The sequence below is a fragment of the Castanea sativa genome, chromosome 1, assembly GCF_040712315.1.
Source record: "Castanea sativa cultivar Marrone di Chiusa Pesio chromosome 1, ASM4071231v1".
Classification (NCBI taxonomy): Eukaryota; Viridiplantae; Streptophyta; class Magnoliopsida; order Fagales; family Fagaceae; genus Castanea; species Castanea sativa.
In genome coordinates this window covers 59,291,681-59,313,665 of record NC_134013.1, presented here as the reverse complement: position 1 = coordinate 59,313,665, position 21,985 = coordinate 59,291,681, and the positions used below count along the sequence as shown (strand labels likewise).

Below are 21,985 nucleotides of genomic sequence, written 5' to 3'. Positions count from 1 at the left end.
TTAAATAATTTAATAATATATGCTATCAGGTCATACATTAGTAAAACCTAAAAAAATATTTTTACTATGTAGGAGTATTTACCATAAACTCACTATTTTTCTTCACTAATTAATTACATATTCTTAAGTTACAATGATAAGAAGTTGTGAAAAATTTTGTAAGTACTTAAGTTTACATTTACTATGGTGGCAAAAGTCAAACCTTTGCACACAAAACAATGAACTACTAGTCTACTGCTATGCTTGATCTTTGAAAGACAATTAATGGCTTCGATAAAACCAATTTCATGGCACTTATATTATACAGGCCTGGTTGATGTATCTGTGTACGTGTGTGTCTTGTATCATATATGGTGTATGTGTGTATTGAATAACATGATTGGTTAGCTGTGACAATTAACCACAAATCTCGGAATAAAAAGCAAAATTGTTTTGCAATGGTTGGTGGTGAGCTTAATTCTTATGGCAAAATTTCCCTATTATTAAAGCAAAAAGGTCAAGGTTTTCATTATGTTTAACGTAATCGTAGAAAACTCCAAATCTCCAATCATATTAGTCAATTGATGTGATTAGCAGAAAACTAAGTTTTTATCTCCATCAACCTGCAGTTAAGCTTTAACACAACACAATAGTCATTTCTTTTAGATCTGAAATTAAATAAGGTTTTTTCCATCAAATTCTCACACAATGCACTAAAAAGTTCATGCATTTATACGACTGAGATTGCATAGACTGTTTTGGAGTTCTGTTTGAAAGTCTACAAGATAAGTAGTTCAAAAAGTCAAATAGCACAGTTTATGGTTTTCTAGGAATCACAGTCTTCACAGCATCAAACTGCTACTAGGACCAGTCTAGTTTCAAACTTGCAGTTAAAGAGTGGAAACTATAAACTCTCTCTCTCTCCACTTGTTCACATGGTAAGCAAGTGCTTGTCTTCTTGTGGAATTTCTATTCAATTTCCATGAGCCAGATCTTGTTGACAAACATGTGAAGCGCTGCGCTGGGGCTTCGAGTTGGACTACCTTTTTTCTTTTAGGTCCAATTGGGTGGTGTGCATGTGCGTCCTTCAGTAAATATGCCTTTTTTAACCTTATAGCATTCTCATTTGAAAATGTATTTTACATTAAAAAAAACTTATTTTATTTATTTTATATTTTTATTATTATAAATATGACTTTTTATACATTTATATTAGGAAATGTTAATGGATGTCAAAAGGCATTTGTTAGGAATCAATTTAGAAAAAAAAATTATGGAAATAAAAAAAAAAGTAATAATTAGTATTTTAACAACTTTTTTTTTATTTTTCATAAAGTAGTTTCAAAACTTTTACAAAATAATTTGTTAACAATTGCCTATATTAGGATCCATTTATAATATACTAGCAATATAAACTTGTAGACACACAAAATGTGTACAAATAATAATTTTTCTTATAAAAAGACACCTTATATCTACCGTTGGAAGTGGTTGGCCTAGTGGTCATGGGCTCACTTCTAAGGGTTTGGAAGGTAGAGGTCCCAAGTTTAAATCCCTCAATGAGAAGCACCTAAAATGAACTCCAAGCTCTTTGCTCTTGATGGAGCTAAGTGTACAATTATAACTCATCTGGATCTCTTGTTTTTGCAAGCTTAGACCTAGCAAGTAAAGTATCACTATGATCACACTTAAGTGAAAGACGCGAAAGGCCACTCCTCTACTTTCTTTTTCATTAAAAAAAAATCCTATGTCTTAATTTTTTGCCGTTCATGTAATATTATGTTTTATACCCACCAACAACAAAAGAAAAAGAAACATTTTTTTTGTACTTTTCGTGACATTACAGGGGAGAGAGAATAAAATAGAAGTAAAAAAAATATAAAGGTGCTACAGTTAACATGTACCTTTACATGTTCCTGTAGCAAGTTGCAAAATTTTTTGCATTTTCCCGGACTCGATGGGGATAGTTTTTGATTATGTGATGCTACAGTAAACTCTAAAATAACCAAAAATGGGTTTTACATAACAGGGTGGAATGCCCCCCCCCCCCCCCCCCCCTCTCTCTCTCTCTCTCTCTCTCTCTCTCTCTGGCTTCATAGTTTATTATAACACACTAAAATATAGTACAGTAATTCCCAAATCATTTTCTTGAAAAGAACCAACACCTATCATAAAATAGATTTAGTTGAAGATATTGTACAGTATCTCCCAAATTTAACTGCCAACCGACTCTCCTCCTCTCTTCTCTTTCTAAAACATTGAAATAAACTAATAAAGTCTTGTTGAAGTGTTATTCATCTTTGGTTAAATAGGAACACAATTTTGTATATAATTTTCTGGATGACTATGAGGTATTAGAATAGGGTCGGTCCCTCCTTGTAGGGTGCAGAGTTTGGCCTATGTGTCCTTTCTCACTCTCTCTCTCTCTCACTCTCGCCCCACAGTGGAGACACCCATTATATATATGTACACTTATGGGTAACTGAAACTATAGAGGCCCATACCATTTACAGTTCTTTGTAGAGTGGCGGTGGAGCTTCTTGGGAGCATCAATGGCTGTTTTCATTCTGTTTTTTGTGGTTGTCTTGGTGCTCTGTATCTGCTCTGCTTTGTTGAGATGGAATGAGGTGAGGTATAGGAAGAAAGGTTTGCCTCCTGGTACAATGGGTTGGCCAGTTTTTGGAGAGACTACTGAGTTTCTAAAACAAGGTCCAAACTTCATGAAAAACCAGAGAGCAAGGTGATTCTTTTATCTTCAATAGGATTTTCTTTTTCTTAGATTTATGTTACAATACAGGGTATTCTCTGTTTTTTTTTTTTTTTTTTCTTAATCAGCTTGCATTAGTGGACAGGAAGATTTTGGTTTTATTGTCTGTACTTTCAACCTTATGTTTTTGGCCAATAACTGCTTATTTTTGGTCGGTTTTGTGGTTCAAGCTGTTTAGCTCTACTGTACCCCCCCCCCCCCCCCCTCTCCCCTGCATGCCCTTCTTGATTATTAGTATAATTGAGCTTTTGGGCTATTCTAGCTTCAACTAAGCCTTCCAAATCCCATTAGGAAGATTAAAATTCCTTGCTAAATAAATTCTATTTTCATTGTTTGAAAGATGCCTTAAGAATTTCTAAAGCATTAAATCAATATATGTTTTGGGTGGGGGTTGTCCATAAAAAACCACAAATATACCTGTATGTTTGACAAAAGCAACTCTCTGCACACTTATTGGTGGTTGAGTTGATGTTCTAGTGATTTTGACTTAATCACTGATCATTCTTGGAATTTACTCTATTAATAATCTCTCATACAGTTTCCTTTGTATTTTATTCAATGACAGGTATGGCAGTTTTTTCAAGTCCCACATACTGGGCTGTCCTACCATCGTATCAATGGATCCTGAGCTCAACAGATACATCCTCATGAATGAGGCAAAAGGCCTTGTTCCTGGCTACCCACAGTCTATGCTAGATATCTTAGGAAAATGTAACATTGCAGCAGTCCATGGCTCTACACACAAGTACATGAGAGGAGCATTGCTTGCCCTCATTAGCCCCACCATAATCAGAGACCAGCTTTTGCCAAAAATTGATGATTTCATGAGAAGCCACCTTAACAACTGGGATAACCATATCATCAACATTCAAGAAAAGACCAAAGAGGTTTTCATCATAATCACAATCCTAAGTCCTTAGGACAATGCAATTTTATAAACTTGATACTTATTCAGTTATTCTTTCTCTTTGTTATGCAGATGGCTCTTCTCTCATCCCTTAAGCAGATTGCTGGTATTGAATCCTGTTCAATATCCCAACCATTCATGGCTGAGTTCTTTAAGCTGGTTTTAGGGACACTTTCATTGCCTATTGATCTTCCAGGAACAAACTATCGTCGTGGGTTCCAGGTAAATTGCTTAGTATTTTCTCATTTATAACATAGTTTTCCATGGGAGTTTTAGTAGATTTATAATTATACATCTGCTTCACAATGTTTTACAGGCAAGAAAAAATATTGTAAGCATGTTGACACAGCTAATAGATGAAAGAAGAGCTTCCAAGGAAACCCACGAAGACATGCTCAGTTGCCTAATGAGAAGTGATGAAAATAGATACAAACTTACTGATGAAGAAATAATTGATCAAATAATTACAATTTTGTATTCCGGCTATGAAACTGTTTCAACTACTTCAATGATGGCCGTCAAGTATCTCCATGATCATCCAAGAGCTCTTCAAGAACTAAGAGTGAGTGAACAATTTTTTTTTTTTTTAATTTGCAGAAAAATAATGTTTATTTTAACAAATAAATGTGGTAAAGGGACTTCATCATCTTTGTACTCATAAAATCTCTTTGATTTTTAGTGTTCATATTCTGGTATGACATGCCTGTGACACTGACTTATATCTCTGAAATTTGCAGAAAGAGCATATGGCAATTAGAGAAAGGAAAAGGCCTGAGGATCCCATTGATTGTAATGACCTTAAATCTATGAGGTTCACTCGTGCGGTAATAAATTTGTGGCTTTGAGTACATCATCCTGATTTTTGGTAGTATATGAAATTGAATAAAATATGATGTGGTTCTGCTTTTTTCTAATGCAGGTCATTTTTGAGACATCAAGATTAGCCACAATTGTTAACGGGGTTTTAAGGAAAACCACTCAAGATATGGAGCTAAATGGTAAGTTTGAAAAAATAAAAGAAAATATTTTTAAAAAAAATTTATAATCTAATCAAAGCAAGTTAGTATGAATAAAATGATCCCTTTCGGTGCTATAGTTTCTACAGTCTTTTTATGGGCTCAAGAAGCTATTTATGCAGCTAGCACGGCTCTTTTTGTCATTATAGTCCTGTAGCAATAAATAAGTCTGAAACGTTGCATTAGCTGCCAATATAGGCAAATCACTCCATTTAATAATAATTTTAAGAGGGTGCTTTTTTGTTTTGTAATTTTTAAGACAATAAAATAGCGTGCTTGACTATATGACCTGGTCAAATACAAGGCTGTGGGCCATGTTTATAGCCATAGGTTCTTTGTTTGTTTTTTCTTTAACTATTGCCAACAGTGGATTAATGACTGCTAAGTGCTAACCACAACTTTTCTTCTCTGTTTCTGCAGGATTTGTGATTCCAAAAGGATGGAGAATATATGTTTATACAAGGGAGATAAACTATGACCCTTTTCTATATCCAGAACCATTAACCTTCAATCCATGGAGATGGATGGTAGGTGGTTCTTCTATTCACACTCTTATTGGAAAAGTATTATTTTCATTTGAAACAGCTTTGTTTTCATATTTCAACTTGAATATAAAAAATCTAAAAGTGTATTAAATGACACGATTTTAAACACGATGATGACTTTTTGAATATATATTCTAAGCAACAAAATTACCATGGTTGTAAAATGCAGGATAAGAGTTTGGAGTGTCAAAATAACTTATTGATATTTGGAGGGGGCACAAGGCAGTGTCCTGGAAAAGAACTGGGAATAGCAGAAATTTCCACTTTCCTACACTACTTTGTAACCAGATACAGGTAACTAGTGGCCCACCACATATAGTCCTCCCTTATCTCTTTGTCCAGTTGAAAACTGCAGTAACAAAGTAAATAACCTTTAGCTGATGCAGTCTTCATTTCATTGCAGGTGGGAAGAGATTGGAGGTGATAAACTAATGAAATTTCCAAGAGTTGAAGCACCAAATGGGCTACATATTAGAGTCTCATCTTACTAACACACATATTTATGTACAGAAGAAAGAGAGCATATATGGATGTACAAATACAATAGTACTTTTAACAGATTAGAAAACTGATGAAATTGAGCATTTACCAATTTTCCGGCTAATTAAGATTGCCCTCATTTGTAGAAACTATAGCAGATACATGTATTCCAAGTTTCCAACCCTATAATTGCAGATAGTTCTTAGTCAAAGTGAAAATGCCTTCTTTTTAAAGAATGAAAAGTAGGGGCCTCAAGTCTCAACGCATCCTTATTCCTTCGTATTAGTGTGTGTTTGGCCTTGGATTATAAGCTGTCTTTTTGCTTAATTTATGTACTGTTTGTAGGTCCTACTTTTTATTCCAGCTTTAATTTAAGAATCCGGTTACTTTTCCCTTATAGCAAAATATCCCATCATGAACCAACGTTAGAAACCTCTGTTTAACCAGTATCCCCTATCTGTATTATGGCAGCCAATGACTATTGTTAGTCAATATCAACCGATATCATTTTACCCAGCACAATATAACAATTTCAATGCTAGATAATTTAAAAGATTAAATTTTATTGTCAGCTTATGCAACTAGGATTTCGATGGGGCTGAGCAATTGTAAGAGCGCCAGCAGCTCTTTATCTCCATCACCATCCCCTGTAAAAGAAGGTTGAATCTTAAAATATGAAGAATTAGTTTTGAGAGAGAAGAAAAAGAATAGGAGAATAGAGAGAGAGAGAGAGAGAGAGAGAAAAGAAAGGTGCTGGGCGTTAATCGGTCAAACTCCCATCTTAGCATATATTTATATTAGAAGTGCATGATTACAAAACACCTTTACTAATATGCTAATATAAATAATTAAATAAACTAGATGTAACTCTAACAAATCCCCTCAAGCTAGCTAGAACATACAAATCAAACATGCTCGGCTAGAAAGACAATCGTTGAAAGTAGGCACAAGCTAAAAGCTTTGTGAAAATATCACCCAATTGATCGCAAGCAAGCTAAAGGGAGTGATAATTTGTTTCTTCATTAATGAATTCTAAAAAAAGTAACAATCAACCTCAATATGTTTGGTACATTCAAGGAACACAAGATTCATTAGCAATAACGATAGCAACTTGATTGTCGCAACACATCTACATAGGAGTAGGAATATCAACACCTAAGTTGCGAAGGAGATATTGAACCCATAACATCTAAGATGCATTATGAGCCATAACTCGATACTCAACTTCAACACTAGAATGAGCAACATTCTATTTTTTTACTAATGTCAAGTAACAAGATAATCGCCAACAAAAGTACAATAGCCAAAGGTAGCATATCAAAATGATTACTTGCCTAATCAAAATTACTAAAACCTGTCACATATATAAAAATAAAAATAAAAAATAAAAAAAATAAAAAAAAAAGAGGGCTTGTACGAAAGTCCTCGCCCAAGAGTTTCTTTTAAGTAATGCAATCAAACACTAAAAAATAAAATATTTTCAAGCCCGCAAAGACAGGAAAAATTATTCCTATTTTTTTTTTTTTTTGTTGATAAAGTAAGGCTTAAATTACAAATTAGGAATGAACCCAAAGTAGAAGGTCAATACACTGACCCATTTTATTTTCAAACTCAAAAACAAATCACATTTGATTAATTGGGCTGAAATACAAATGAACCATTAGGAGGAGGAGGCCCAGGAACTTGTATTTATATGTACATCAATTTGAATATGATTGTGTGCTGTGAGTAGAGCCCAAGAAAATCTTGATGAGACCAGCCCAATATGAGTGTGATGAGTAAAATATGAGATGTCAGCTTTCAAAGGTGATGATCTGTTTCAAATTTTGACATAGTAGAATTATTTAACAAAGGTAAAACTTAGTGACAGTAATTGGGGTGCAATACATCAAGTTCTCCAATTAAATTTAAACACTTAATTCTATTGAATAATAAGATACAAGTGTTAGTATTATTTTTTATAATTAGAAAACCAAATGGGCTAATATATTGTACCTAAAGTATTGTATTTAAATTTTACCCTTTAACAAATATATATATATATATTCTTCAATATAATAACGTGGTCTTGAATCTTGATTATTGATGGGTATCTATTATCTAAGTTTTACCCTTTAAAAACAAAAAACAAAAAATATTTGTATTCTTCAATATAATAATGTGGTCTTAAATCTTGATTATTAATGGGCCATGAACTTCGGATACGTATAGTTTATGAGGACCCAGCGTAACCAGGAGCCCATTTTTCAAAATAGCCTTTCAAATTATATAGCTAGGGCCTAGGGGTGTAAGTACATCACTTAGCAAAGAAGTGGACAATAGGATAGAAAATGAGGTAACTTTATGATCGTTAGGGAAGGAAAATTTTAGGAGGGGGGAATTGGTGTTTTCCATTTTTTAGTTGCGAAGAGAAAATAGAGGAGATGAAAAATGGGGTGATTGATTTTCCATCTGAACCCACAAAACATAATATCTCCAAAATGAAGAAAAAAGTAAAGAGACAAGTAAATGCAAATCTAAAATTGCGTTTCTACCCTTATCTAAGTCATTTTCAGTAATTTGCTTCTTATATTATAACGGCATTACAGTAATTAACTACAACTTATCATTTCTCTTTTCCATTTTTCTTTCAACCAAGCAAAGCAAATTTATATTTATTTTATATCCTTCTACTATTCTACTCCTTTAACCAAGCACAAAATAAGGAAAGCATTTTTTTTTTCTTTTTTCTCTTACTTTTCTATCCTCCTAGTCTTCAATCCTCCCTAATGAAAGTTTCATTTTGTCCAAATAATAATAATAATAATAATAATAATATATTTTATTTTCTTTGCAGGCTTATATTAAAATGGGTTACTAAGTAGCCCAACCTCTTGTGTTTGCCTCGCATGGAGGTACACATTTTGTTCACCACGTTTTTTTTGGGTCAAACAAATACAAGCAAATGGGTTACATTCTTGTGGATGGTCTTCCCTCACTATCTGTGTGTTTCCGTTTCCTCCTATGCTCCTTCAATTGTCGCCCAAGAATTAGGGAGCTCATTTGTTTATATCAATATGGGTGAGGTGGACCCATAATAGTCAGAGACAGTCAGTAAGTAATCAGCTAGTCTATCAACATGGGCTTGAACTCATTTGTTTGTTAGTAGAGATTTCAACTTTTTGTCTCATAATTTAGCCTGTTGGCCTGGATCTTGTAACAGGAATGGATCCCTTGTCATCTCCTCTTCTTCCTTGAGTCTTTTCCCCTGAAGATTGAGATGAGCTAAGTCCATTCTCTATTTTCCTTTTCTTTTTTTCCTTTTTTTTATAAGATAAAAAAAATTATAAAATTTCTCTATTTTCCTTTTATTCAATATAAAAATTATTCAGCACAAAAAAAGAAAAAAAAAAGTTCCCATAAAAAAAAAGGTCTGCCAAAAGCCATCATAAGCTAATAACAAGGGTTGTGGGTTAATAATGTTGAATGATTCCTATCAACAGTTTCTAGCGTGGACCTTGATGAGGATCTTATTGTTTTAGTAATCGAAACTTATATGAGATATGATCCTAATTGTTTTATTATTTTTTATTTTTAAATGTGAATTTTGATAATTATTAAGATACAGTTATTATAATCGTGTCTATATATAAAACTATTTGTTTTACTATTTAAAAAATATTGAGGACAAAATTTTAACGCTACATGGCTTTATTTCATTGGCAACCCACAACACATCAATATTATTATGGATTTTGAGAAAATTTATTTCAAAACTCAAAAGAGTCTATATTTACACAAGATGACATTAAAGCCCATGGTCCAAAACTCATGGCAATATTATCTCACCAAAGCCCATGGTTCAAGCTCATGGTACATCATCTCATTTTCGGCTCATGATCCAAGCTCATGGGTCTTATCGGGGGAATTTCGGGAGTTGTGATTTGGAAGGCCGAGAAGTATGTTCAGTAAAACTCCAGCAGTTCAAAATTGATTAAGGAAACATATTGTTTGGCATGTCTTCCCCAATTCCTTGAACTCTGACAACTGAGTGTGCAATAGACAACATTTGGTAAGCCTATTATACCATGTAACACTTAAAATGATAAAACTCCCCATTGCTCTTTACCTACAAATTAATATTCATCATATAATTTGATTATAATATTTTATATAGAATATATTACTATTTTCATCAAAATCCAACCCAAACACATGCCTAAATCTTATTGTCTATATCTATATTAATATCTCATATCTAACATTAAATGTCATCTTTGCTTCCTAAGATTTGGTCACAACACAAAGAGACCATAAATACATCTCAAAGCTTCATCAAATATCAACCAATGAGTTTATTACTTACTAAAAACGTATTACTTACTAAGATTTGGTCACAACACAAAGAGACCATAAATACATCTCAAAGCTTCATCAAATATCAACCAATGAGTATGTTACTTACTAAAAACGTATTGTAATAAAACCATGGATTAAACATAATTTTCAAAAGAGAAAACTTAGCCAAAAATACTAGCAACAACTTCAGTAGAAGCTCCAGCAAATGACATCCAAAATGACATCATCAGCCCATTAATGCTCAATCCCAGCAGCTTGCTACCCTACCCAAAGAAGTAAAGATCCTAGAAAAGAAATCATCATAGTTTAAGCGCAAATCATGAATTTAATGCTGAATATTTTCCTTCAGTAAAAGATAACATCATGCAACAGCTACTACTATGCAGCTGACAGCTGTGTCAGCTACTATACAGCTATGACTGACAACTGCAGCACCAGAAATAGGAACATCCCATAAAAAATGCCGTACCATTTTCATCCAAACCATATATTTAATGTTGAACACCTCCTCCAGCAGATAACATCACACAGCTGACATCATCAAGCTGTGTTAGCTACTACTGTACTGCTATCAGCTGCAGTAGCTACTGCTAATAGCTTTGTCAACTTCTATACAGCTACAACAGCAGACATTAATTTCAGACTTTCTTCTTTTAGCTGAAAACTAAAAACCAAAAACCAACTAAAGAAATCACCTGATTTGCCAAAGATCTTTCCTTATTTGTTGATTTTCCCTTCAACTAATTTAAATTTAGTTACATACTTGGCTCTATATAAAGAGGACCAAGCCACACAACTCCACACACTACTACCCCATCTTATGCTCATTCTCTACATTCTAAAACATCTTCATTTTGCTGCCCATAAACACATTTTCATACTTTTAAATTTCTCTTACAAAATCTTTTTTCTTAGACAACACACCTATTACACTTCACCACTACCCATCTCTCCCACACTCTATCATTTTGAAATTTCATCATCATGTTGCCCATATCTCTAAGCATCTCTTTCTTCATTTCTTTTACAAAATCTTTCTTCTTAAAAAGTAACATAACCCATGACATAACACAAAAAACCACTTTAGCAACAACTATGGGCTCATGTATTTACTATATGTAACCTTCATCAGGGCTGGCCCTTCCCTTAGGTGAGTTAGGTGGTTGCCTAAGGCCCCCAAGTGGAAGAGAGGCCCCAAAATTTTAGAAAATAAGAGGGAGTAGGGGAAAAAAAATTAGTTTCAAGGGAAGCGCAAAAATCTGACACTGTAGGGGGAAAAAAATTAGTTTCAGATGAAGCACAACAATCTGACACAGTAGGAGAAAAAAAAAATAGTTTACGGTGAAACACAAAATTTTGGCACATCCTTTTAACCAAAAAACAAAAATTTTGATAAATCAGACAGCCCAAAAACCATCCGAATAAACTACAAATCCGGTCTAACGTATTAACCACAAAACAATCACAAATCACAACAAATAAAATATCTCAAAACGCTAAAAAATTTACCTTTCTCTCTAATTTTTGCTCTCCGCCTCTCTTTGTCTCTCATTCTCATTCTCTCTGATTCTCTTTCTCTCCCCTGTTCTCACTGATCTCATCTGCTCTCCGGCCCTGGCAGCAAGCTTCCTCTTCCTCAATTTCCTTCAGCCGTTCAGCAAGCTTCCTTCAAGGTTTTTTTTTTTTTTTTTTTTTTTTTTTTTTTTTTTTAAAGCTTGCTGCTGCCTGGGTTTTCTTCTTTTTGGGTTATAGATAAGATTAGGATTTTTTTTATAAAGCCTGCTGCTACCTCCGCCTACATTTTTGTCTTTTTGCTTTTTGGGTATTGGGTTATAGATAAGATTAGATAGGATTAATTTGTTTTGTGTTTTTTATGCAGGTGGGTCTTATTAATAAGCCTTGTTATGTTATAGTTGTGCTTAAATTTTTGTTATGGTTGTGCTTAATTTTTTTTTTTTTAATTTTAATCTTGTGTTTTCAGTTTATATAAATATATATATATATATATATATATTTTAGTTAGTGGTCATATATTGAATAAGTCTTTATTTATGCAAGTTGAAATTGCTAAAAACTTGTTATTGTTCGGTGAAAGTACAACAATACTTTTTATATAAATCAGGATCTATTTCTCATTTGCTCTACACTTGAAAGTTATTTTTTATTTTAGTCTTTATAAATATATTGTTTGATTATAAATGTCTACTAGGAAATATGCTTCTGGATATGAAAAACATAAAAAAAAAAAAAAATTTAATTAATTAATTAATTAATTGAGTCTCAAAAAGGATCAATGGATAAATTTGTTATTAGTAATAAACAAAATATAACACAAAATTTAGATAAAAATATCACAAATGAGCAAGAAATTCACCAAAAAGAGTTAGAAGATAATGAAATGATACAATTGCAAGATAACAATGATGTTCAATTTTGCAATACAACAAATATTGATAATGAACTTCAAAATAATTTAGAAGAAAATGAAAATAATAATGACATGTTGAATTATATTCCTTCAAAGATTAAGTGGATTAGCTATATTATCAATTGGAAATGAGATGTTAAAAGAACTTGAATACAAAAATTTAATTCGTCAATTTGCATCTCAAAAGGCAAGAAAAATAGATTTTAAATTAAATATATTATAATATAAAAATATTAAATAAATATTAATTTAATTAATATATAAGTATAAAAAATGCCCAATTTTTAATTCTCGCCTTAGGCCCTAAAATTTCTTGGGCCGGCCCTGACCTTCATCATATCTATCTCATACTTCTATATATTTACAAATGCATTCCTCACAAAATATCCATACATACTTCTCATATATCTTTAAACTCCATGTCTCACAAAGTATCTATATAAGTATCTATATGCAAGATCCATATTCAACAAAGTATCTATATATACTTCTTATATATATTACAAACACCATATCTCACAAAACATATATATTTTTTACCATCTCCATACATCCTAAAAGATATTAAACACTCTTCCAAGAACATGTTACATAGCCCTTCTAATAGAAGACATATAATTATAATGCTATAAAGTCCTTCTTATGAAAGGCACAAACTTATAATATTAAAAGCCCTTTTCATAGAAGGCAATATCACTCATACTTGACTAAAAACTAAAAGAGTATTACATGGGAAAATCATTTACATGCATGATAAAGGGGGTAAACTTAACCAACTTATGCACACGGTTGAACATATTCTCTCTCCCTACAGTTGCACTTATTTTTCCCCTTCAATAATGAAGTCACTATGAAATGACTCATACTATCATACTATACTGATAGACTCATTATATTATGCTACTAAAATGTTAGTCCACTGATGTTATACGGCTGGAGTCACAAACTATGAAGATAAGTCATTATATTTTTATCTTCAAATTTACATTATAAAGTATATTCTATTTATTATCATTATACCACTCGACTAATATTACTATACCACTGGAATGTTATCAACTCATTGATGTTATACGACTAGAGCCACAAATCATATAAATTGATACTATAGTTGGAACCACAAACCATACTAAGATAAGTCAACATTTCTTTATCTTTGAAATCATATTATTAAGTATACGTTAACTCATCATTATTATACTGCTGGATACAAACTATTTTAATATTATCTCACTATTTAATAAACATGGATTCACTAATGCTTCAATAATAAACATATGTATTAATAAATTAAATCCATATCACTACCAAATACATATCATTGGGACATGAACCACCACTGGACATATATTATTCAGACATAAACCATTGCTGGACTTATATTATTTAAACATCAACCACAATTGGCCATAAACTACTAGATATACATTATTTGGACATAGACCATTGTTGGACATACCTTATTATGTTGAAGATGAACCATCAGCTAAATATGGACTATTTTGGACTCATCCCATTACTGGACATATGATGCATAATTAATTACTTTCTAATATTGGATATCACTTAATATACATAATAATAATGTTCAACTAATCATTTAATAAAAAATATTCAATTAAACATATTATTTATATATTTCAACAATTATCACGATTCTTAAACTTTGGACTTTATCTATTTTGTAGGCGTAAAAATGCACTAGAAGTAATTGATCTATGTAGCTCAATGTCGAGTTCCGAGTTGAACTCCCCAAAGCAAATCCGGGCCTAACAAAGTTACCCCTCCAGCGGAAGGCACGTGGCTACGCTAAAAAACGACCCCTCATAAAAAATATATGATATTGTATAAATATTTGAGGTTTTATAAAAAAATTTATAGAACTTAAAATTTAAACTCAAAGTACAGTCATAAACAGATTAAAGTTTAATTCTTTAGTCATTATAAAGTTGCCACTATGGGGAATTCCTCTCACGTGATAACAATACATGTAGCGAGTCCTCTCACAAGTAAGCCCCACAAGCATAGCTGTCAGTATCGTATGATACGTGATACGATACGTATCGTACAATGTGCAACATGAATCATATGATACAATGTGTGTATCGTATAAATTGTATCGTATCGTATCATATCGTAAAATCATACAATACATAGAAAAATGCTTTAAAATGAATTTTTTATTTGTTAAAATTTGCACATTTATTTGAATCTAATAAGTTGTTAGACTTGTTTTTAACACAAAATTATTAGGTTACTTAATTTAGATTAATAGTTTCTCAAAAAAAAAAATAGACTAATAAAATAACATATTCATAAGTTTTTTGTTTTCTCTTTTTCTCCTATAAAATTTGGACAACACATTACACACTTACATAGTTACACTTCACTTTAATATTTGCAAACTTTATTTTCTATTCTATAAATAAGATATTAATTGACAATATAATTATTTTTTATTTTTGTCATTATGGTTATGAGTCCAAGAAACTAGAATGCCAAGAAGAAATATAATTTTGAAAAAACATTATTAAAATAAAAAGAACAGGAAGAGATAGTAAATGTTAATGATGATGAAGAAAATTTTAATGAAGAAATAAGTTTGCAAAATGATAAATTGATGATAACATTGACTTAGATGGGGTTGATTAGGCAATATGATGAAAATAAATTATTATTTTTTGGTCATTTGTAATATATTATCACTTTTGAATTTAAGCAATTCAGTTGTGTATGTTATAAATACATGCTAGTTTGATTTATTTTGTTAGCCTGTTAAATATTATTACATAAGTGATGAATAAATTAGTCATTAGTTGAATATATTCAAAATTTATCTATACTACTAATAAGAGAATTCCCTTGTTTCATCTTCAACTTTTAGCGTACCAAAATATTTTCATAGAAATTCTAAAAGAACATACACTTTAGCTTAATTTTATTTCCTACAAGAAAGCAAAAAAGGTCACAAGAGTAATACTATCTCACGTATAAAAGAAAAAAAAATTAAATATTTGATTCCTATATGTATTTGTTATCTATTTGAATTCAAATACTTCAATTATGTTTTATAAAAAAAAATAAAAATTAAAAAAAAAAAACTTCAACTATCTACATACACAAGATTTTTAAAAAAAAAAAAATTCTCTCCACCCATTTGTATTCAAATGTCTAATTCCAATTTGTATTTTTTATCTATTTGAATTCATATACTTCAATTATGTTTATAAAAAAAATACAAAATTACTTCTTCCAAAAAAAAAAAACCACTACCTCTCATGTACAAAAGGAAAAAAAGAAAAAGAAAACATTATTCTCACCACCATTTGTATTCAAATGTTTAATTCCTATCTATATTTGTTATCTTCTTGAATTCAAATAGTTCAATTACGTGTATTAAAAAAAATATAGAATTACTTCTTCCCAAAAAAAAAAAACCAACTACCTCACGTAAAAACTACTCATTCTTATCTCAAAAATTTTACGTTTTTTTATTTTAATTCTTTAAAAACAATTCTATATAGTTATCACAAATCTTCATCCATCCATACTAATGTATATCATCCTTCTTTTGTTCAAATCTCAAAATTTTTTTTTACTTATCACAATTTTTATCTCAATCAATAAATTCAAATGACCACTGCAAACCTTTGGTGCGATGGTCACTTCACAAGTATAAATGTTTGTGGGGTGTTGGAGGCAAGAGCCGGGGTTCAAGTCTTTAGGAAGGAGTTTCACACACATATATACTTAGATTAGATTACAATAGAGTTTCTATCTTGTATCAGAAAGAAAGAAAAAAAAAATCAAATGTCCCATTGGATTTCAACTTCTTATGGTACAAAATTGCTCTCATTTGAACACATTAAACTTGCATCTACCCGTGGCTATCTCAACTCCCTTTAGCCATTATCAAGCATATCACGTCTCCCACCTTTCTACTTCACAGATTCATTCTAGTTTAACAAACCCACCAATTTCATGACAAGCTCTAACGAAGCAACCTTTGAAATCCATTGAATTTCAATATTTAAAGGTACATTATATCTAATTTATATGGAGAAAATAATTTTTTATTAAGGTATGCATTTAGAGGTGGTTGTCGTTGACAAAGAACTTGGCGAGAGCGACAGAGATCGTCAACTACAAGCCCGGTCTTAATTTCTATTGAGATATGTATTTGATCCTTTTGTAATGTTGAGCCTATTTTGATCGACTTTTGGTTTTACCTTGAGCCTAATTGCAAGCGCAAAGCACTTATGATGAGTCTAGTATTGAATATACCTTTTATATATATATATATATATATATAGACACGTAAACACTTAATAAAATTAAATTTTATATTTTTTTTAATTTTTTTTAAGTGGTTGTGTATCTTACAATACAAAATACGATATGATAAATGATACAGAAAAATCAAAAATCGATTCATAATACGATTCACCTTTTGATAAGTATGCCCACAAGTGTGTAGGAATTACTTGTTTTGAAAGGCTTGTTACAACTTACATGTATTATTAGTAACAGGAGATACCTTTTTAAATTATATGGAGATGAGTTTTTTTTTTTTTTTTTTAGAGTTTCAACTTATGATATTCACTTCTAATTATTGTCATTTTTATTACCAAACTAAGACAACAATTGAATTTTGATATAAGCAAGGATTGAACCCTAGATCTCTTATTTAACCATCAAAAACTTTATTAATTAAGTTAATTGGAACTCATAGCATTTTTTATTTAAGATAAAAATAGTGAAGAATAAAAACTTGGCTCTGTATAGGAGTCCCTCACTCAAATTCCTTGATAGCATCTAATAAATGGATGTAGGGGACACTTGTTTACGCTATGAAAATAAAAATTAAATCATGTGTTAGTTTGGCAATTATGTCATGTATAAGTTTAATATTTAAAACCAAGGCTAGGAGAAGTGGTTAATAAGAAGTTATAAAACTACCTAAAAAAAATGAAAAATAATTTAGTCCTAGTCCTAGGAGTAGTTCACCTTCAACTAGAGATCCTCCACCAATTCATTAACGCTATCCTCTTAATTTATTCCTAGTCCTAGGAGTAGTTGAAACTTATTTCTTAGAATTACTGTTACTTAGTTTCAACTCTTGTATATATGCAACAATAATTTCTTGAAAGTACTACTACTTAGTTTCATCTCGATTCTAAAAAAATAAAAGTTTCAGCTCTTGTATATATCTATACTGTAAGAGCTCAAATTGGAACCTAAGCCCACTAAGAACAGTGGAAGCTAGCCCAACAAGGTCAAAACAATAAATTTGTTAAAGAGTGGATTTTACAAGCAAACTACTGAACTAAGTAAGCGCAGGCCTCAAGTAGATTGGGTTCAAGACAATAGGATTTAACACAAATGGTAAAAAATATCACTCCTCAGTCTAGTACAAGGACGAAATGTTCTTATATTTGATCAAGTTTCTCTGTGTACAAGGTGTTCTTCTCTCTTTTTCTTTCTCCCTCTATTCTAGATTGCGCGCCTCTTTTTTTATGAAAGTCATTTCCTTATATAGTTCATTCTCAATATATCCCAGCCTTCCACTTGTTCAATTTCTAGGAAATTCCTTGGATGCTTGTCCCATCAAGGCCCTCTTGGAGGTAATAAGAAGGGTTGTGAGCTGGGATGACACTGTTCAAGTATCATTTCTCCATAAATGCGGCCAGTTCAATTGATGCAGTGCATTTAATGTGGTAGTGATAGTCTCCTTCCCCAGATATTTCTTCCGTATGTTGTTGATACGACTCTGCTACTTCCCCTGAAGCTTATCTTTCCAAAATGGTTGACTTCCTAAAGCACTCCCGCACTCCCGATGTGGCTTTGCTCTTCGAGAACCCCGATTGCCTTGTCAGTTTCCTCTTTTCTCCTTGACCTTCTGGCTTATGTATGCATGAACCCTTTAACCATCCTCGGGTGCCTACTGGTCCTTGGGTTGGCCCATAACCAAAAAACATGCTTAGTTTCCTTGCCCTCACATATACTATTAATAAGAAGATTCTTCTGTTTGGTCTTCAATTTTTGGCATACCAAAATATTCTCATACAAATTCTGAAATAACATATCATTTAGTTTAATTTTTTTTCCTACAAAAAAGCAAAAAAGGTTAAAACAGTAATACTATCTCATGTACCAAAGGAAAAAAAAATAAACTCATTATTCTCACCACCCATTTGTATTCAAATGTTTGATTCATATTTGTATTTGTTATCTATTTGAATTAAAATACTTCAATTATTTTCATAAAAAAAAAATTACAAAATTACTTCTTCCAAAAAAAAACTCATTTCCTCATGTAAAAACTACTCATTCTTATCTCAAAATTTCTATTTTTTTTTCAATTCTTTAAAACATTTCAAAATTTTTGTTATTCAAATTCTATATAGTTATCACAAATCTCCATTCATCCACACTAACGTATATCATCTTTCTTTTGTTCAAATCTCTTTTTTTTTTACTTATCACAATTTTTATCCCAATCAATAAATTAAAATGTTCCATCAAGTTTTAACTTCTTACAGTTCTCTATCTCATTTTTAAACATTATTTCACGTTATCTTACCTCCTTTTTCTTAAAAAAAAAATACACACGTTTATTTATATAGTGTAAGGGCACAATTGCGCCTGGACCCAAAAACACACGTGGGCTCAGGCCCGATGAGCCTTAAACAATTAAATTTGTAGAGTGTGGGCTCGCAATCTAGTTTAGTGATATTCGAAGCTCGATGAACAGGCTAGGATGTTACAGTATTTGCAAACAATAGACAAACAGGGCAAAAAGAACCTCCTCGGACGTAAGCCAAGGACAACTTATATATTACTTCTCTTTCTTCTTTCAAAGGTTATAGTCTTTAACATTTATATCTCCCCCCTTTTCTTTACCCTCTTTCCTTCTTAAATACTTCTTTTTCTTCCCTCTTTATCCACGTGTAACGCAAATCACCCTATTAGACACCTATCCCATCCACCACCCTCTGGAAGTCTTCAAACAATAGCAAGAAGGCTGACTTCTACTATTCAGGGGTCATTTTTCCATTAATGCGGTTAGGGAGGTAGGTGCAGAGTCTTTAATGTGGAGGTAGCAGCCTTTTTCTGAGATATTTTCCCACACCGTTGCGTCCAGAGGGTGCTTAAATTCCCCTCTTAATCAACGGTTTTTCTAAAACTCTCCCTTGATCTTTTTGACGAATCCCAGGGTCATCGTGGGTCTGTCCGAGGAGAGATTCGTCCTCGGACGAATCCTCGGACTCTCGACTCATGGGCTGACCTACAGTTCTAGGGGGCTTTTAGTCCAAAACAAACTAGCGCCCATTAATAAAGCCCAAGGCCCAAATACTTACTTAGGTCCTTTTAGTCCTCACATATAGCATCACTTTTAAGTATTATAACACAAAACCAAAAAAAAAAAAAACAAATAAATAAATAAAAAAGAGCATTATTGCATATGTAAAGCACATGTAATGAGTCTAGTTCAACAATAATTTGATTAAAATTATGTTGTATTATCTCTATTAATTAATTCAATCGATTTTTCTATCAATAATCTTGTTGATTTCACTTGCATCACTACCATTATTACTGCTAAACAATGAGACATCGCTGAACTTACTCTAGATGAAGTCATCTCTCTTGAGAAAAATAAAATAAAATTGTATATAGTAATATTTAAAAATTCAAATGTTGATATATGTAGCATATTTATTATTAATTTATATTTAATGACACTGATATAATTATATTTGGGAGTTCAAAATAAAATGGTATTCCTTAAAAATCTATTCCATATCATTTCATTTTAATTACCTTACAACGTGAGTTTTAATTGATATTTAGGTCCTTTTAGATACACACCAGTATAAGTTTCTTTAAAAAGCCTTCTCCTCTCTACCCGTGTGTGTTAAAAATACTTAGTATTCTCAAAAGAAAAAACAGTGGGTTAATCCCACATTGAAAAATGAGTGTGAGTTAAAGAGGTTTAAAGTCTGTGCTATATATCCAAGAGTTACACCATTTTGGATATACACCACTGTAAGTTTCTTTAAAAAACCTTCTCCCCTCTCCCCTCTCCCCTCTCCCCGTATGTGTGTTAAAAATACTTAGTATTCTAAAAAAAAAAAAAAAACTTTCTAAGTTCGAATCCTACCTACAAAAAAAATTAATTAACACCTTAACCTAATAATAAATAACAGTTCGAGAAATTGGAGTTTTTCAAGAAAATTCATTTAAGCCAGTGAAGTAGGGATGCACCATGTTGTTATTTGGGCGAGGTAACTTAAAAGGCATTCAAGACCATATGAAAAAAACGTAAAAAAAGAGTCGGTGCAGGCTTGCTTTATGAATAGTCTGCTTTATGAATAACTAGCTTGTAACCCTATACATATGCATGGATATACTTACAAAATACACATTAAGATGCATAGTATAATAATCTTACATACATAATTTAAATATTATTGATAGTCATTCTTATATTTGTTTTTAACTATTTAAAAAGTCTTGTAAGAATGTTATTAGATAGAAAATATAAATTGTCCATTTTAAAAAAAAAATATTTTATGTTTATTAATTCTAGACTCTTTGGTTTTTGTACACAATAACTCACTTGAATGGATATTTATGATATGGTCTCACATTTGACTCAAATATTAAGAAATAAAACTCTTTCTAAAAATAAATAATTTAGGACACATGGCCCAAAATTGGACTTCAATGGTAGAATCTAATTGGATTTTCTTTAAACTTTACCTATTAATATATATATATATATATAAAATTTTTGTGCCAAATGAATTGTTTTTAGTTATATATAAAAAAAAAGGCTCATAAATATAAAATCATTCAAACTTTCTTTTCCCCTAATTTTATATATAGCGTTAGATATATGATTATGTTTTTTTATGATTTATTTATATTAGACTTTTCGTTTTATACTCTAAATTAACTCATTTGGCACAAAAAAATTTAAAAAAAAAAACTTCAATTAGATGGAGAACACATGCCATAAAATTAAACTTTAATCGAAATCCAATTTTGACACTTAACTAACTAACTTGGTTTGAAATTTAAAAAATTTTGTTTAGATGAGACACCTGGTGTAAAATTAAACTCTAATTGAATTCCAATTTTAAATCTAATTGGATTTGCTCTCAGCTTTATTTATTAATATATATATATATATATATATATGACTTATAAACTTGAATTGTTTTTAGTTCTACAAAAAAAAAAAGACTCATAAATATAAAATCATTCAAAAATTACGTTTTTATGGTTTACTTATATTGGACTCCTCGTTTTTTACACTAAATTAACTCATTTGGTACAAAAATTAAAAACTTAGATTAGATAAGACACATGTCGCAAAATTAAACTCTAATTAAATTCTAATTTTTACATTGAATTAACTCACTAGCACAAAATTTTAAAAAATTAGATTAGATGGGACACATCACGCAAAATTAGACATTAATTGAATTCCAATTTGAAAACTAATTGGATTTTCTC

General features: G+C 31.3%; 1 protein-coding gene and 1 long non-coding RNA gene across 2 annotated transcripts; one reads left to right on the top strand and one right to left on the bottom strand.

Moving 5' to 3' along the window:
• Positions 1-2,442: 2,442 nt before the first annotated feature.
• LOC142608806 (cytochrome P450 85A) lies at positions 2,443-5,904 on the top strand. Its single transcript, XM_075780480.1, has 9 exons — positions 2,443-2,719; positions 3,312-3,633; positions 3,726-3,875; positions 3,970-4,215; positions 4,391-4,477; positions 4,573-4,651; positions 5,090-5,196; positions 5,384-5,508; positions 5,618-5,904. Exons 1-9 carry the CDS (start codon positions 2,532-2,534, stop codon positions 5,703-5,705), a joined length of 1,392 nt encoding a protein of 463 aa, XP_075636595.1. The 5' UTR covers positions 2,443-2,531; the 3' UTR covers positions 5,706-5,904.
• A 4,106-nt stretch (positions 5,905-10,010) lies between these two features.
• Positions 10,011-11,823, bottom strand: LOC142622616 (uncharacterized). Its single transcript, XR_012841932.1, has 2 exons — positions 11,542-11,823; positions 10,011-10,316 (listed from the first exon to the last, which is right to left on the bottom strand). It is a non-coding gene; the product is annotated as an uncharacterized LOC142622616 (long non-coding RNA).
• Between the last annotated feature and the right edge of the window lie 10,162 nt (positions 11,824-21,985).

Excerpts from the sequence above, each read along its gene's own strand:
- LOC142608806 (XM_075780480.1), top strand. The coding sequence starts at position 2,532 with ATGGCTGTTTTCATTCTGTTTTTTGTGGTTGTCTTGGTGCTCTGTATC. Across the intron at positions 4,478-4,572 it reads CTATGAGGTTCACTCGTGCG|GTCATTTTTGAGACATCAAG; the intron begins GTAATAAATTTG and ends TTTCTAATGCAG. Across the intron at positions 5,197-5,383 it reads TCAATCCATGGAGATGGATG|GATAAGAGTTTGGAGTGTCA; the intron begins GTAGGTGGTTCT and ends TGTAAAATGCAG.